The 17,260-nt window shown below is 38.2% G+C and overlaps 1 protein-coding gene across 1 annotated transcript; it reads right to left on the bottom strand.

The window, feature by feature from the left end:
- Positions 1 to 279: 279 nt before the first annotated feature.
- On the bottom strand, positions 280 to 9,071 carry LOC142428626 (gastric triacylglycerol lipase-like). The gene is made up of 7 exons (XM_075533438.1): positions 8,827 to 9,071; positions 6,465 to 6,574; positions 4,978 to 5,114; positions 4,141 to 4,287; positions 3,655 to 3,726; positions 2,682 to 2,753; positions 280 to 581 (listed from the first exon to the last, which is right to left on the bottom strand). Exons 1-7 carry the CDS (start codon positions 9,069 to 9,071, stop codon positions 345 to 347), a joined length of 1,020 nt encoding a protein of 339 aa, XP_075389553.1. The 3' UTR covers positions 280 to 344.
- Positions 9,072 to 17,260: the final 8,189 nt, after the last annotated feature.

The raw sequence follows: 17,260 nt of genomic DNA, 5'->3' as shown, positions 1-17,260 counted from the left end.
CTTCAGGGAGGACCAGCCCCAAGTCTGATATTTGGCCAGCCCTCAGTATGCAAAGCTCAACACCCACACTGAGTTAAGAAACAAGAGGAAAGCAGGAAGGAGGTATGAGGTTTACCTGCCCAGGAAGGTATTACCTCAGGTGTTTCTAGAGGAATTTCCAAAGGAAAAAAAATCATATATTTAAAAATTAAAAATAGAAAACAGGACTCTTTTTGATGTCAATATATTTCAGAAGTCAAACTTACAGAAAGGGTATTTCATCTCTAATATGACAGAAAATTATGGTGAGAAAAACAAGATCTTGTGAAAAAAGAAAGGAAATAGAGGATTTTTAAAATCCAGATCTACTTTGAATCCCCTGCTATCATAGAAACAATCTCGTTGTAAATTTCCTGAGGGGCGGTCACTGCCCAGATGAAGTCCAAGTGGTTGTACAGAGCAATCTTCTTGAAGTAAATGACATTCGAAAGTTTGGGAAGCAAAAGGTCTACATCTTGGGGGTCAGCCAGCAAGTCATTTCCCCCGCTCCACAGGGCAATCGGCACTCTCATGGCGGTCACATCGTAGAAGGGAGGGGTGGGCTAAAAAAAAAGAAAAACAGAAAGAGGAAGATAGAGTTTTCAGACGTGGCCAACCTTTCTTCGAGTCTCAATATGCTAAATGCTGCTGATGTTTCTGGTCGGTGAGCATGCTTTAGATAATAAGGTCTTAGGCAAAAATTCTCACTCATTGCAAACCTGGGTTTTCTACCCCACTTGAAGAAGGTGAATTTGTGATCTAATTGTAATGAATTATCTGGGACCACTTATTTTGTTTCTATTTGCTTACAAATGGAGTCATCTGGTTTTATTAAACCTTGGTCCAAATTATTAGTGACATTTCCTGTTTTCAGAAAATAGGCATCCATGTATAGATTTAAAGGCTATTTATAGAGTAGGAAAAGGTAACAAGAAACCAGTTCTAATTTTCCAACTGCCTCATGGAGATGCTTTAGTTTTGTTAGAACATACTCAAAATTACTAATCCAACATAATACTTTTTTGTTCTAATCTATGTAATAGCCAAACTCCATAACAAAATCTCCCATTCTATGTAGTTTTGTAGTATTTTAAAATGTGCTATTATAATTGCAGGGGCTTTCATGGCACAGTGGGTTAATGGTACAACTGCTAACCACAAGGTTGTTGGTTCAAACTCACCAGCTACAGGAAAAGCTGAAACTGTGTGCTCCTGTAAGGATTTATAGTCTTGAAAATCCTAAAGAGCAGATCTACTCCATTCTATAGTGTCTTTGTGTCAGAATATGCACACCAATAATCTTACTTTCTTTTACTGAGGCTGTTCCAAGGGTCTCTTAGATGCTAACACTGCACTCTAAAATGAGTGTTGCTGCCTCAGTTACTGGAAGACCAAGATGGCCTGTCCCTGCATTGGTTAGATGAAGGGCCGATAGAGGGATTGGGCTTCCAGTGTCGATTTTGTCCTCTAAGGTGAAACCATCTGGTGACTGGTAACAGGACCTGGCAAAAGGATGGATTTGAAGCAAGCCTGTGTTTTGGAAATTTGAGGAGGCAATGGTTTGAAGGGCAGGAGAAATATGTTCTTGAGGGGGAAAATAGTATTTTATACTACTCTACTGAACACCTCTATAAATACACTGAAGGTATAAATCAAAAGGAGGGCATCTTATTTATACCTAGAATATTATTGCGAGTATATATAAACTCCTAGCAAACATTCGTCAGAAATGAAATTAGTACAGTTCATTAGCTACTACTTAAATGAAAGAGTGAGAGTAGAATGGGAAGAAGAGGGCTTCCCCAACATTTTAGGATACTTTCTTGTTTATAGTTACCCAGTGGAAATCTACCAGTTTACACTGAGTTAAGGCTAATACATAATATTCTATTAGATTATTCAATTACTCTCTTCTGAGGTTGGGTAAAGAGATGGAAGAAATAATTGCATGAACTTTCACTGATCCCAGACAGGATGAACTCTAAAGCCTGGGTTCTGGGTACAGTAACAAGCAGAGAGGTTGGCTAAAGCCTGGATTCACTGAAGCAACGCAGCATCACTGCCAATAGTATGATGGCACTGCCCTTGTCTGCTGATAATAAGGCCAGCCTCGACCTCCAAGTGCATCTTCTATCTACCTGGAAAGTCTTTCATTGACATCACTCATTCTGTTCAACACAAGATACAAGACATTGTTAAGAAGAGAGGGATGCCATCTCTATCTCATGAATGGTTAGAACAGTGAATCTATTATAATTTAGGATAGAGAACAGAACTCTGAGGGAATGAGACACATCACAATTTTGTTTTATGAGTGTGTGTGAGGAGGAAGGCATAAGTTCTGTGAAGGATCTCGTGTTTGCGTGTGTGTGTGTGTGTGTGTGTGTGTGTGTGTGTGTGATTTTTTTGAGAGCAACGTTTGAACACAGTTGGTGAAGCAGGAGAGCACTGTTATATGGGAGACTGGCAATCTGGGGTTAGGTTTGATGTCGTGAAGAAAATTGAAGAAAACAATTATCTACTTTATTATTTCTGAGCCTATTCCAATGGAAAAGACACTCAAAAGTATCCTAATTTCTTCTTAAATATTTTTTAAATGTTGTCGCTCAAAAGTAAATAATTTCAACTTTAATATGCTTCCCTGAAAAAAAATAGATGCCTACCTGATTATAGTGCATCTTGTTCTGAACAGAGCTTCCCCAGTCAAAAGCTTGGAATTCCCCAGAACGAACAGCCTAAATTAATTAGTAGAGTGATGGAAAAACAAGAAGATTGGCAAAAAGGAAATTCACAGAAGCACAAGGAAATTGAACTCTTTTCACCAGGACAAAAATAAAGCCCAATCATTTCCAGTAGGTATAACCTCAACTTAAACAATTGTTAGAAAATACTTGCATTTCAAAAACAAAGTTTATTGCTCACCCAAACCCAGGGATTCATGCAACTTTAACATGCAGCTGTGCTTGAAATATTTTTTTCTGTGTAAAAATCATTCATTTCCTCTATTTTGTTACTTGGAGCTTCTGTTTTTCTAATACTTTCATTCTCATGGATTGATTGTTCAGTAGGTATTCACTTGCTAGGATAACTTCCTCTGAGGAGTATTTGAAAGTCCAAGGGTTCAGGCCTATGGTAGTTAAATGGATGCTTTTCTGTCAACTTGAAGATGTATGAAAGTGCAGGGGTGGAATCCAACCTGTCAGTCAGATCACAGCCTAATGATGCCTCCTTGGGGGGGTGTCCTTTCATAAGTGGGGGAAAGTGAGAATTTCCCTTACTCTCTGCTTCTGTGCCTTCCTGCTTGCTGGAACTCTGTCCCTGAACGCAGGAGCTGCTGGTACACTGCCATGTTTCCTCCGACCTTGGATCCAAATGACTCTGTACCCACCAGCCTGTGATCTTATGATCTTCCTGCATTTTCCATCATTGCCTCTGGCTGCTTGAGTCTGAAGGGGGACTTGTGGACTAGTATCAGACTTATGGAATAGAGTTGCTCTGGGCCAGGAAGCTTTCTTGACCTATGATAAACCCTTGATATGATATAGAGCTCTTTCTCATACATAAATTTGTTTCTCTAGTCAACTTGGCCTAACACAAGGCTTAAAAAACAATTTGAGCAATATTATGAACTGATACCTGGGACCAGTGGAGTAAATTTTGAACAGAAGTTCCTGCTGGATTATGTGATAGGTAAACATCCAAGCGGCTCTAGGGAGCAAATAAACATGCACTTAGACACACATATTGTTTCTCCATAGCGATGTTGAGATTGTCAACAATGTCACATTACTTAAATCCACAATCAATGCCTATGGAAGCAGCAGTCAATAAATCAAAAGATATATTACATACGGTAAAACTGTTGCATAGACCTCTTGGAGGCATTGCTTTGAGGATTAATGTTTTATATGTTGTTTATTGAAAGGCATATTTGGGGAAATGGGAGAGAGTTGGAAGTGATACAATTGAAAGCAATGATTTGTGATTTCTTTGGGGTTTACCTGCCTAGCATGGACATCATTCTGGTTATTCCTCAGGAAATACTATATATAATTGACGACAGGTAAAGAACTCAAAGATATTGCTCAGTCATTCAGTATAGAAACTGCAATGAATACAAACCATGTTCAAGTTCTGACTGTCGAATCCACACATGATAAATAAGGCATTACTGCAAACTTCATTTAATGTCTGGCGGGAGCACACTTCAGTAGCAAGAAAATCATCAAAAAAATTGTGTGGATAGAATATTTTGTTACCAAAAATAATCTGAAAGATAAAAGCATCATTTGAGGTTTACAGTAATCAAACTGCAGAAAAGACTCCATTTAAAATAATTTTATCTCTCCACAACTTGAATGCTAGTTCCTTAGGTCTTAAAAATTTCACAGTGCCTTATAAATTTCAAATGCTTTCTCTCACTCCATTCCCTGAATAAAGCAGTGAAATGGGCAGCTATTACTGTGAATTGTGTAGTTTAATTTACTACTGGATGGAGTGAAGCAGCACAACACACAATGTGTTGAAGCCCGGGGGGATGATAAGTGTAATGGAGTAAAACCATTCACTTTCTTCCCAGTTCCCATGGCTGAGGTTAGAGTCTTCACATCTTTTGATTTCTCCTTCTGCACTCCAGGAGTGGCATCTCAGCCTTGATGTTTCTGAATAGGGTGCTTAATAAATCAAAACATCTATTAAATGAACACCCCAAAAAAGAAAGATCTATAAAATCCTCCCAGCCTTTACTACGTCATCAATGCTAATCAAGAACAATGACAATTGTCGGGATCTCAGAGGCCATATTGTGAATGAAAGCTTGCTAATAAATAATACCATGTGTGCAATCTTGGATAGCAGCAAATAATTATTTACTAATTTCTTCTTCTTCTGTTCTTATTGCTTTGAAATCCATAGTGATTTGATATCTTAAATTCAAGTCAATGAAAGGGAATCACGCACCTTGAAGAGGATGTCAGGAATAAGTGAAACCTCTTTTAAAAGGCTTTTGATGTACTTCAATGTGGCCGCTGGAGCTAATGCATAAAAGGTTTTGATTCTTTTGGCCAGTTTGGGATTAGTGGAAAAGGCAATAAAACCTGAAAGAGACCAAGGAACTATTTTATAAAGTGTGTTTGTATTGCTGGTTCTTGTTGATTCTGTAAGTATGGTATTATATTGGATTTACTAAGGTGGCATTTGAGAAACTCTGGATAATTGGCACCTCTGCTTATACAAATTACTGCCCTTGAATAGATGCTGACTCATAGCGCCCCTATAGGGTAGGGAAGAACTTCCCCTGTGACTTTCCAAGACTATAACTCTTTAAGGGAGTAGAATGACCTGCCTTTCTCCCAGGGGGCAACTGGTGTTTTCAAACTGTTGACTTCATGGTTCTTGTTAGCAGTGCAATGCATAACCACTTCACTGCCAGGAATCCATATGTGAAGCAATCATATGTTAGCCTATCTGTTTTATTCTTGAAGAATTTATATGAGATAAGAAACTAGAACTTTAAAAATATATAGACAAAACTCTTTCATCTGCCTTTATCAGTCAGCTATAATTAGGGTTATCACCTAATAACACAGTTATTATTAATACTTTTAAAGGTTTTAATAAATTTAAATACCATTTTAAAATTACCACTTAACATGAGAAGAGCATATAACTAAAAAGGTTAAAAACACAAGCTTGAACTCGGACCAAATTGATTTTGACAATTGGCTCTGTCATCGATCAGCTTAGTGATTCTGGCAACACTAAATTCTGATAGCCTCAAGTTACTAATCTAAATATGACGCTCATGTTGTTTCACTAGGTTGCTTAGTAAGTAACCATAAATGAGGTGACAAATTTACCAAGACACTGGGAACACAGTCAATGTTTGACAGTTGAATAGCCAAGAGAATTGAAACACCCTAGTGGCCTACTGGGTTCACGGCAAGGACAGCTCATTGAAACCCCTAACTCCTCCAGGAGAGAGAGAAAAGGCTTTCTGCTCTTTAAAGATTTACAGCCTGGGAAACTCACAGGAGTTTCTACTCTGCCCCAGAGCACCACTAGGAGTTGGACTTGACTCGATAGATATGATGCTATTTTAGTTTTTTAATAAACAACAGACACCTATATCTCAGCCAATAAGTAACTTGTTTCCCAAACAGTAGTGTATCAGTATACTGGGTTGTGATAAACATTTTATTAAGTTAAGTTTTATATAATCTAATTGCCTAGGATCATCCCACCCGATTACTTATAATGAACTATTATGGATGACATATTTACTACCTGCATCATTTTTCACATATTATTTACACTCCTTCCCCCTTTGCTTTCTCCTTAGATTGCTGAGTTGTGTAGTGATCTCTTTTAATGAAAATACTTAGCTTGGTATCCAGCACACCTACCGCAGTGAACTAAACTACCAGGCTTAGATTGCCTTCACATACCAATGGTGGTCCCCTGGGAATGGCCAATATAATGTAGACTCTCTTGTCCAGTTTTCTTTACAATGAATTCGATTGTGGCTGGCAGGTCATATTTAGCCATTTCATCAAAACTACAATTTCAAAAAAGGGCAAAATAAAAACTGAATGAATGTCCTTTCTATAGTCTCTAACAAATCAAACATATTTGTAGTAGAGTTCCCTTGGACAAGTAGCAGTTAGAGTCTCTAAATATTTCCACTTATAGAACATCCATGAGCCTGAGGTGCCCTCTGCGTAGTTTCCTATCACAATCCTGTCCTTTCTGAAGCCTGGCATGAGAAATGCAATTAACATTATAAAAGTTAGTATCTGTATGGCAGGGATTATTTCTATCCCAGAAACAGCATATCAGATTTAAGAACCATTTACATGCTCTGCGTCTTAGAAGTGAGAATGGTATCACTTAGTCTCATATACTTTGGACATGCTATCAGAGATACCAGTCCCTGGCAAAGGACATCATGCTGGGCAAAGTAGAAGGGCAAGGAGAATAGAGAGAAACCCTCCACAAGATGGATTCATACAGGGGCTGCAGCAATGAAATCGTTCTGAGGACAGCGCAGCACTAGGCAGTGTCTCATTCTGTTATACATAAGGTCGCTCTCAATAACATTTGACCTCACCAACAGCAGACTCTGTCCCAGAGGCATTTAGGGATCCTTCCCCTTTCTGTTTCAGTTGTCACAAATAATCCAGAATGATCTTTGAAAAAGAAAACTGGATACCTAATGTCCCTGTGCTGTTCGTTGGCTCTCAGTGAGCTCCAAGGTTCTCAGGAGGCCATCTCACCCCTGCCTGATCTGACCCTCCAGTCTCACCTACTTGGGCTTCCTCTCTTCCTCATCACACCTGGACACAATGGCTTCCTTTCAATGCCTAGACAAAAGGAGCATTCTTGTGCTTCAGCATCAACAGAATAACACTCCCCTATCTTTCAACTCCAGGAGTTTCCAGTAATAAGGAAGAAGGGCAGTGAAAGAAAACCTTTTTTATTTGAACTCTCTGTCTGGTGTCCAAAGTTCATCTCCCCCTGCCCTTGAGGGTGATCCAGGTTTCTGATCCGCCCACCCTCCATTGAGTGTTAATGTCATCTGGAATGTGTGCAGGTGATCCTTTGAGGATCTGAAGTGGACAGAGAAGTCTCTTGCTTCTGCCGTTTTGTTCATTGCATTTGGAAAACCCTGGTCAGCAGTTCCTTTAGAGCGAGTACTGAGCAAGGAAAGTGAAGGTAAATCTACCCTTGGGATGAAGTATATGGAAGAATGCGAGTAGTTATTAAAAGAAGACGGAAGTCCTTCTGGGAATATGAGTGGTACCCAAAAGAGCCCTAGAATTCTGCAGGGTGGATCGGCGCTTTTACAGTACACATTTTTCCCACTAGTCAAGCATTGAGCAAATCCATCTGAGCTAGTGAACCTAGTGGCATCGCCTGGGAGGGTTCTTTCTGCTCACAGTGAATTTTTTTTCCTAAAAGCAGTTTTGCCAGAACCTCATATTTTGTGGTGTCCAATTTAAAAGAACAGTGTGCAGCTGTGAAATTTTGTTTCCTGCTCAGGAAAAATGCTGCAGAAACTGTTGTGATGTTGAACACAGCTTACAAAGACAGTGCTATGGGGAAAAAACTCATTTGTGTAAGTGGTTTTCTCATTTCAAAAATGGTAAAATGTTGATTGATGACAAACCTTGTTCTGAACATCTGTCAACTTCCTGAATGGATGTAAACCTTGATCTGTAGTGCATTTGGAGTTCATTCTACCAGATCAGACTGCTATTCAAGCTATCTATTTCGAGATTCTGAAAGATTGCAGTGTGCAACTAAAAAGGCTGGATTTGAGTCAGACAGGGAATTGGTTTGCCACCATGACAATGCACCTGCTCACGCATTCATCTCAGGGTGCCAGCTTTTGGCAAAGAACAGTATGCCTCTCTCTCTTACTCCCCTGACCTCACTCCTTGTGACTTCTTTTTGTTTCCATGAATGAAGAGGGCCATGAAATGGCAGAGATTTGATGACATAGAAGAGGTGAACGAAAAATGAGGGAGGTGCTGTCTGCCATCCAGATGAGTTTGAAAAATGTATCCAAGTGTGAAATCACAGATTCTATACATGTATTAAGAGTAATGGAGAGTACTTTGAAAGTGATAAGGTTATTTTGTTAAAAAATTGAATAAATAGTTTTGAAAAAAAATCTGTTTCCTCTTTAGTACCTTCTGATATATTTTGTTAGTGTAGGGTTAGATTAGAAAATGGAAAATACCTGTGAATTCTTATAACCCAATATACATTTATGACTGCCCATTTTTGATTCTTTCTCTTCATTACCTGAAAGCCCAGAATTCCACTGAGTCTGGTGAATAGTACATATTTCTCCTGGCATAGGTATTTCCTCTGCTGTTTCCAAGCCACACATCAAAACCAGCATCCGCCAGAATGAAAGCAAGACTGTTGTTAGGGAGATTTGAAATCCAGTTTGTGGCCGATGTGAGCAGGCCATGCTGCAGAAACACCACAGGCTTTTGGCCTGAAGAAGGAGAAAAAATAACTATTGCAAACACACTCCTTAACATCTATATAGAAAACGATCTGTCTGGATAGAGTCAGAATACCCAGAGACAATTGGGAAGCTCAGACCAGGTCTGTGACTACACGTTAAATATGTTCATTTGGTTGAGTAATTTTTACTATCTTATCTGCCTGTGGTAAGCTAACCTAAAGTTTGATGGTTTGAAACCACCAGCTAATTCACAGAAGAAAACGATCAGCCTGTTTCTGTAAAGATTTACCACCTTGAGAACACAATAGGAGTAGTACAAGTGCGTCTTAGAGGGCTCCTCTAAACTGGAATATGCTTAGCACTCAATGACGGCAGAGCCAGAAATGAGCAGATTTTATGCTTTAGATACGTGAACTTTATTGTATGCCCATTATACTTTGATTGTTTTTGTAGTTGTTAGATGCTGAGGAGTTGATTTGCACTCAGCACCTGTGACAGTGCAGTGGATTGTCTAGTCTGTAATGCAAAGCTGCTGCTGAATAAGTTATTTTCAGAGGGGTTACAGCATTATGTTAAGTGTGCTCTGGAAATTAAGTTATACATGGATTTTCTCTCTCTTTTTTGAGTCCTTTATAATTTTTCTACAATGACACAAAGATGCATTTGTACAATACTGTCAAAAATGGCTTTTATCTGTTCAGGAAATGGGATTCAAATGGTCTCCCTCCTCTCTCTGCAGCAACACAGCATCTGGGTCACTTTGCCTCCTTTTCAAAGACCCAGCTCAGTGATTGCCTCTCAGAGAAAGCTTTACTTGACTGCCTTAGACTGGGTTTGGTGCCCTCAAATTGATACCATTTAATATTACCAGTTTGACATTCTGTGTATAGTTTTACTATTAAATTCATTGTATGTTACTTAGAAGCATCTCCTTACTAATCAGTCTCTCACAGAATAGCAAGCCTCCTTGACTACACGGGTGAAGCGCCTGGAGGTCTGGAAAGTTAGCTTCATTGTTACTTTAGTTCCAGAAAGAGCAAGGCTCACTAAATCTTTAGGGGGAAATCAAAGGAGAAAAGAACAGAGATAAAAGGGAGAAAATCATGGAGGAAAAATTGACGAGGCAACCAGAAGAAGGGATCAAGAAAGAGGAAAAAGAACAGAGCAAAAAGGGAAGAGAAGATGTATCTACCTTTGTTCCATGAATTATTCCTCCCATGAGGAATTCTATTGATTCCAAGGATATAACCGTCTTCAGTCACAACTTCATAGTCTTCATTGGGGTATCCCCAGTAGGTAATCATCTGACTCTGATGAAGAGAAGTCAGAACGTTAAGCTTTAGACAACTTTTGAAAATAGATCTACTAGGTGGAGATTCTTCATTATTTTTAGGCAGCTATGTTTAAGTTTAACCCCATCACCATGATAAAGGATAGTAATAGCTCATAGATTGTTGTTGTTGATTTGTTCCCCTCTCATAACTTACAGTGCTCATAGTTACTTCAGGGCTTTCAGGTGTTAGTTTTTCAAAGAAACCATTTGCAGTTCCAAGTGCTGATATGAGAATTCCCACTGTTAAAAGCAACCACATTTTGGACCTGCCTAAAATGACACCCAAAAAAAACCATGGTTAACCCATTGTACCTTCATACGTCGGGCATTTTGTGTCAATGCTACTTTCATGCGATATGGAGGAATCCGTAGGTTGGATTCCATTTTGTTGAGCAATAAAGTGGGACATGCGAGCATCGGTGCAGGCATTGTCATGCTTAACATGGTTTTACTCTATTTCTTTTTTTTTAAACGTTTTATTAGGGGCTCATACAACTCTTATCCCAGCCCATAAATGTACATACATCAATTGTATAAAGCACATCTGTACATTCTTTGCCCTAATCATTTTCTTTTCTTTTTTTTCCTTTTCTTTTTTTACATTTTATTAGGGACTCATTACAACTCTTATCACAATCCATACATATACATACATCAATTGTATAAAGCACATCCATACATTCCCTGCCCCAATCATTCTCAAAGCCTTTGCTCTCCACTTAAGCCCTTTGCATCAAGTCCTCTTTTTTTTCCCCCCTCCCTCCCTGCTCTTACTCTATTTCTTTAAGAACATTGTACACTTTTCAGATTTTCAGGTCATATCACAGGAATCTTATTTGACAAAGAATTCTGAGTTGCTGGCATATATCATATATTTATCATGTTTCTTGCTTAGGGAATTTGCTAATTAATTTTGAGAACCCAAAATGGGACAGGAATTGTGGGGGCTGGTATTTAATTTCTGTAGAAGTCATATCGTGTGCATTGAATACTATCACGATGTATTTAATATTATTCCTAATTTAAATGTGTATTGCTTTGAAGTAATTCTGTGGATTAAAAAATCCACCATTACTTTATTAAAATCTTACAATAACTAGAGTAATATGTGAATATTATTTTAGAACGATTGTTGATAGCTCCTCTGTTTTTTGCTTAGATATTTTCTATTGAAATTACTTAGGTAGCTAATGATAATTATAAATATAGGCCTAAAAAATCACTGCCATTGAGTCGATTCTGGCTCATGGCATCTCTGTTAAATAGTAGAACCGCCCCTGTGAGTGTCTGAGATGTATTCTCTCACAGAGTGACATGCCTCATCTTATTCCCCCACAGTAGCTATTCTCAGGTGTCCACTGCCATGGGGCATCATTATAGCAGTAACTAATATTTTCGGGCACTCACTGTGTGTTGGTAACTGTGATCATCATTTTACAGAGGTTAGTGAGTTACCTTCACTTAGATAATTTGCTCATTCATAAAATAGGCTCCATCATAGTGAATATCTAGGAGTTATGAGAATTCTTTAAGATGATAAACATTCTTAGCATGTCAGACACATCCAAAATACTTAATAAAGAGGCCATAATCTCATTTCATTTTCATACCAACATTATGGAGTAGGTATTATTACATCCTCCATGTTATTAATGAGTAAACCCAATATTAAAAGAAATGAAGAGCTTACACCCATCCCCGGAGAGAAGGAGAGAAAGCAGCAAAACCCATATAAAAAACCAGATCATCTAATTCCATTTAACTCCCCACTGTACTGTTTCCTTAGCACGATCCTACACCAGCTTCCGTAAGGAACTACTTGGGACCAAACTCGACAAATTTACAAAATGTGGTCTAAATTTCTCTTTTGAAGAATTAGAATTTTAAGAAATTAGTATCTTAGGAATTTTCACAGTGATATATTCTGAAATTAATTTAACCACAGTTGATGTGGATGGGATATAACTTTTCACCTTCACAAATCAATACAAACTAGTCATGATAAAAGAGTCTTGGCCTATTCTTTTCTGAAATGGATACTGAGAGATTGTAACATCAGATTTTACTTTAAGTAGTCATTATAAACCATTGAAAGAATAATCAAATCTGTTTACAGTAATTAAGAACTTTCTGTGCTATAGATAAGACAAAAGCCACCCTAGAGATTAAACCCTAATTCAAGTAGACACAGATATTATGAATATGCAAAAAGTATCTTAGCATTTCAAAAGGGCAACTTTCATTAAGGAAAAGAAATTGACACAAATGTACTTTACCTCAACAAAATCGTACTTACAGTCTGCTCAACAGAGTAAGGATTATGTTTCTCTGATGTTTAGTATTTTGGTTAATGCTTATATACAAAACGTTCACAATGGTCAGCATTACTCAGGACTGATTAAATTGTAAGAGTTGCTATATCTGGTCATCATCTAATTTTAAAAGAACAAACCTAACAGTTGATTCTGCACCCATCATTGCCTGGTACTGTGTTCTTACACACCTTGAACTTCAACAAGCAGAAATAGTAACCAAAGGAGTTGAAATGATTAAAAATTATTTAAGAAAAATTACAAGAACGTCTTGATTGCTTATACATATAAAGAGCCAAGGATTTAGTGTGAATATTATGTAATATGGCTCAAATAAGGAAACCTAATCATTATTGGTTCTTTAAATATTTAATTCCCTAGAAGAAATTGTGAAGATTAAATTCTTGTTTAATAGGACAAAATGGCAAGCTATAAAGTGACCATTTTTTCCATTGTTGTTTTACATTGTTTCTTAGTGACTTCAGAACCTGCCTATCCGGGCAAGAAGACAAACGATCTCAATTTAGAAACAGAAAGGGTTAAGAAGTTGGTTTTTCTGCCCCACTCAGATGTGCAGTGCGATTTCTCCAATTCCCTGAGTTGTCTTATCAGCTTTATCGTTTATCCAGGGTAGAACTATTTCTGGACTCCCTGTTCTGTCCCGTCCATTGCTGCTGCTCTGTGAGGTTCCCTAGAGTAGGTCCCTGTGCACGAGAGAGGGAAGCATCTCAGGTCCTGTGCCATCCTCACGCTTGCGCTGCGGTTTGAGCCCATGTTGCAGTCACTGTGCCAAGGACTTTCTTCCTTTTGCTGCCCCCACACATTACCAAGCAAGATGCCCGTCTCCTGGGACCGGTCCTCTCCTGATAATGTGTCCAAAGTATGTGAGATTCAGTCTTACCACCCTTGCTTCAAAGGAGCATTCTGGTGGTACTTGGTTCAAGACAAATTTATTTGACTTTGGTAGTATACTCAATATCCTTTGCCAACATCATAGTTCAAATGGATTGATTTTTTTCGTCTTCCTAATTTAATGTCCAATTTCATGTGCATATGAGGTGATTGAAAATATTATGTTGTGTTAGGCTGGGTTGTTTTGAGAAACAAATTCATTGATCTCATCTATGTATAAGAAAGAGCTTTAAATGAAGAAGCAATTTTACATCAAGAAGGTGCCCCAAGCAAGCCCAACTCCAGTCCTTAGGCCTTTGCAGGCAATTCCTAATACCCATTTAACAGGTCCAGTTGAAGGTTGACAAGTTCTCTGCAATCACTAATCCTTCATATTTAACTCTATCACACATTATGTCAGTAATAGTAGGTAGAAGAAAACAATGTAATCCTAGTATAACTGGACGCTAAACACAATCCTTAAAATGGTCAAATTCAATAATTTCTTTTTTTCACTTAAAATGTTATTAATGACTGTTAATAAATATATCATATCATTCCAAACAGTATTGTGCAATTGCTAACATAATCAGTTTACAAACACTCTTTCCCCTCCTGGACTCTTTTGACATTGTCTCCCTTTTATCCCCCTCCTCCCACCACCACCACTGTCCATTGCCCCCTCCCTGCTCCCGCCACACCCACACAACCCTTATTCTACTTGCTTTTCCTATAGGTTCATCAACCCTGGGTCTCATATCCTGAGAAACAGAAAAACATATAAGACAGCATCAAGAGGGTGACTCCCAATGACATAACACTTCTGAGATAAAACCTAATATGGAAAAAAAAATACAGAAAATTTTGAAAACCAGATTAGGTCCAGGTGTATCAGAAGGGTGATAAAGTTTTAACTGCTTAACGCAGGTTCATCCCTTGGACCTTCAATACTATGTGTCCAATGCACTCTGGTTTAGTAGCCACTTTCCTTGCCTCCCTCAAATATGGATGGAGGGAGAACATCAGACACGTATTTCCTAGGTAGTTCCCACACATGTATTTTGGGCTCCACTGTCATCAATAGCCTTCTGCTGGGATCAGATGATCAAGGGAGGGCAAGTGGTAGTTGTCTACAGAGAGGCTGCCATGTAAATCAATCCTTTCTTATCTAAATTATTCCATTCATATGAAATATGGCCTTAAGCCCCTTGCAGGATCAAGCCAGGACCAGGCCTATTGTCAGCTATTTTGACTAAGAGTTCAAGAGGCATTTTAGCCCCCTACTTCAATTTAACACCCATTACATTCATTTTCACCATTTCAGGTAGGAATGACCAAAGACAACTTCTCTGGATTCTGTTTCACTCCTCATGCCCTCTCCAGAAAACAACCAAGTCAACTATGTAATCCCAGTTCACCTCTGGTTACCTAATGACGATAAACCAAGTCCATCCAGCTGCTGTAATACAGATGCCAGACAAGCCTGCACTCTTCATCTCCATGATTTTGTTTTTCTATCACCCCACTCCACGGATATGCTAGTAAGTTAGGCTGGGTTGTCCAGAGAAACAAAGCCAATGCCATTCATCTTTGTCTAAGAAAAGAGCTTTATATTAAGCAGCAACTTTATGTCAAGAAGGCACCCAGCTCAGTTCAACTCAAGACCCTAAGTCTGATGCTAGTGCTTAAGTCCCTTTACAGACTCCAGTAGCCAAATGGATGTCACAGAATGGTGAACCACAAAGCAGAGATCACAGGCTGATGCAGGCAGAGTCCCATGGGTCCAAAGTCAGAAAACATGCAGGGCAGCAACAGTTCTCCGGGTTGGTTGCAGAGTCCCAGCAAGCAGGAAGCCAGAGGGGCACAGAGAGTAGTCCCCAGAGTCCCTTTCTCTTGTACAAAAGGCTTATGACATCACAGAGATGTCATCAGGCTTCAACTGAATAGACGAATTTGTCTCCACCAGTAGGCTGGAGTGTCTAGTTGATCTAGTTCCCAGCTACCACATGGCTTGTTTCAGAAGTAAACACGTTTCTGGTATTCCCTACTTGCAACCATGAGACAGCTGACATCAGCAATGATATCCATTGCTTCATATACTCTTTGGAATCCAGCCTGAACTTCTGGAATCTCCCTGTCAATGTAGTGCTACAATCATGGCTGGATTATCTTTAGCAAAATTTTATTTACATGTGCTGTTTGGAAAAAAGGGTCCTTGTTCTCCATATTCATTTTGCGTTTTTTGTTATTGGAATAAGCTGGGAGAGGTGAGAGAAATATGTGGTGTATGATTCCTTATGATTTTAAGAACATTTTGTTGCAACCTGAACCTATAGAGACAACAAGTAGAATAAAGGTTCCTGGGTGAGGGTATAGTGGTGGGGGGAGGGGGCCAGTGGGGTTAATGAAGAAATGAGGTGGAGTTCAAGAAGGAAGATCGTTTTGAAACTGATGGTGGTAGCAATTGTGCAATAATGCTTGATGTGATTAAATTCTGAAACAATATGTTATCTTTATTACCTCCTAATAAAATGGGTTTTGCGGGGGGGGGGGAATCTACGAATCCACATTCTACTTTGATTTTTGAATGTGATAATGTTTTCCCTAAACACTTATACCCTTACAAGATATTAAAAATTCTGTCATTCCTGGTAGTTCTTGACCTCTACTAGTTTTCTTTGCCAACTTTCATAATTTTTAACGGTTAATTTTATAGGGTTCGGTAGCTTTTTATTTAGCACCTGAAGATTCAGCCATAGGTATTGCAGCTCACTACTGAATCTGGGTAACTTTGTCTAAGGCCAAAAGTTTGATATTGAACTAGCAAAATTGCACATAGTGAGTTGAGTAAAGACCAATGTGAGGTAGCACTTTGCTTCTAAGGCCCAGCAAGACTAGCTCTCTCCTGTTTCATGATCTTTTAGAAGGTCGTATACACTTTAAAATGAGATCAGACTTATGACTCTTCCTCTAGCAATACATGTGCATATATGCATACAACATAATTTCTTTAATTTTTGAGAGTTGTGCAGATGCCCTGATATTCATCCCTGTTATGATCATCTCTTAGGATTCAGCTTATTTATAATATGATTTTTCATGTTTTCCTTTCTATTTTACTATAATTTGATGATGAACAGGAGCATGTTCATAGTCACGTAAATTCAAAATATTACAATTATTTTGATAAATCAATCTATCCTTTGTCTTTTAATTCAACCATGTCTTCAGATCCCACTACGTTTGTTTAAGAAGGATCTCTTTATGGTTGTTAATTTATTTTCATTGTTCTAGACTCTTATTTACCTAAGGTTGATTTGGTTTTGCTTTTTGGCTTTAGATCAAGAATTTAATCTTATTCTCTGTATAATAACATTTTATCTTTCTTTATTCAATCATATATATGTGTTTGTGTATATATATATATATAATTTCCCACAAACTGATGACAACCATTGTCTTACAAATCAAGTTCAAATAAAAAAGAATGAGTTTATTCAATAAGTTAACAATGTTTTAAAAATCTACTATGCTTAAGGAAATAGGGTATCCTTAACAATTCCAATCCAAATAGGTATTTCTTTTTCTTATAACTTCCCAGTGCACTTTGATCATTACAAAATTCATTGGTCCTGAATTACGACTGGTTTATATTGCTTTTTAGTGAATTCAGTATATGTCCTATTTAGTCAAGAGGATAAATTTCCTTAGAACATATATTTGTAT

This window comes from Tenrec ecaudatus, chromosome 16, assembly GCF_050624435.1.
Source record: "Tenrec ecaudatus isolate mTenEca1 chromosome 16, mTenEca1.hap1, whole genome shotgun sequence".
Classification (NCBI taxonomy): Eukaryota; Metazoa; Chordata; class Mammalia; order Afrosoricida; family Tenrecidae; genus Tenrec; species Tenrec ecaudatus.
The sequence above is the reverse complement of the archived record's forward strand: the minus strand, read 5'-3'. Positions and strand labels throughout refer to the sequence as shown.

What these genes read in the sequence shown, in the direction of transcription:
- LOC142428626 (XM_075533438.1), bottom strand. Translation starts at nt 9,071, where the DNA reads ATGTTAAGGAGTGTGTTTGCAATAGTTATTTTTTCTCCTTCTTCAGGC. An exon ending in ACAGTCAGAACTTGAACATG is followed by an intron (nt 3,727 to 4,140) that starts GTTTGTATTCAT and finishes TTTGCTCCCTAG; the next exon opens with AGCCGCTTGGATGTTTACCT. An exon ending in ACAAGATGCACTATAATCAG is followed by an intron (nt 582 to 2,681) that starts GTAGGCATCTAT and finishes CTTTTTTTTTAG; the next exon opens with CCCACCCCTCCCTTCTACGA.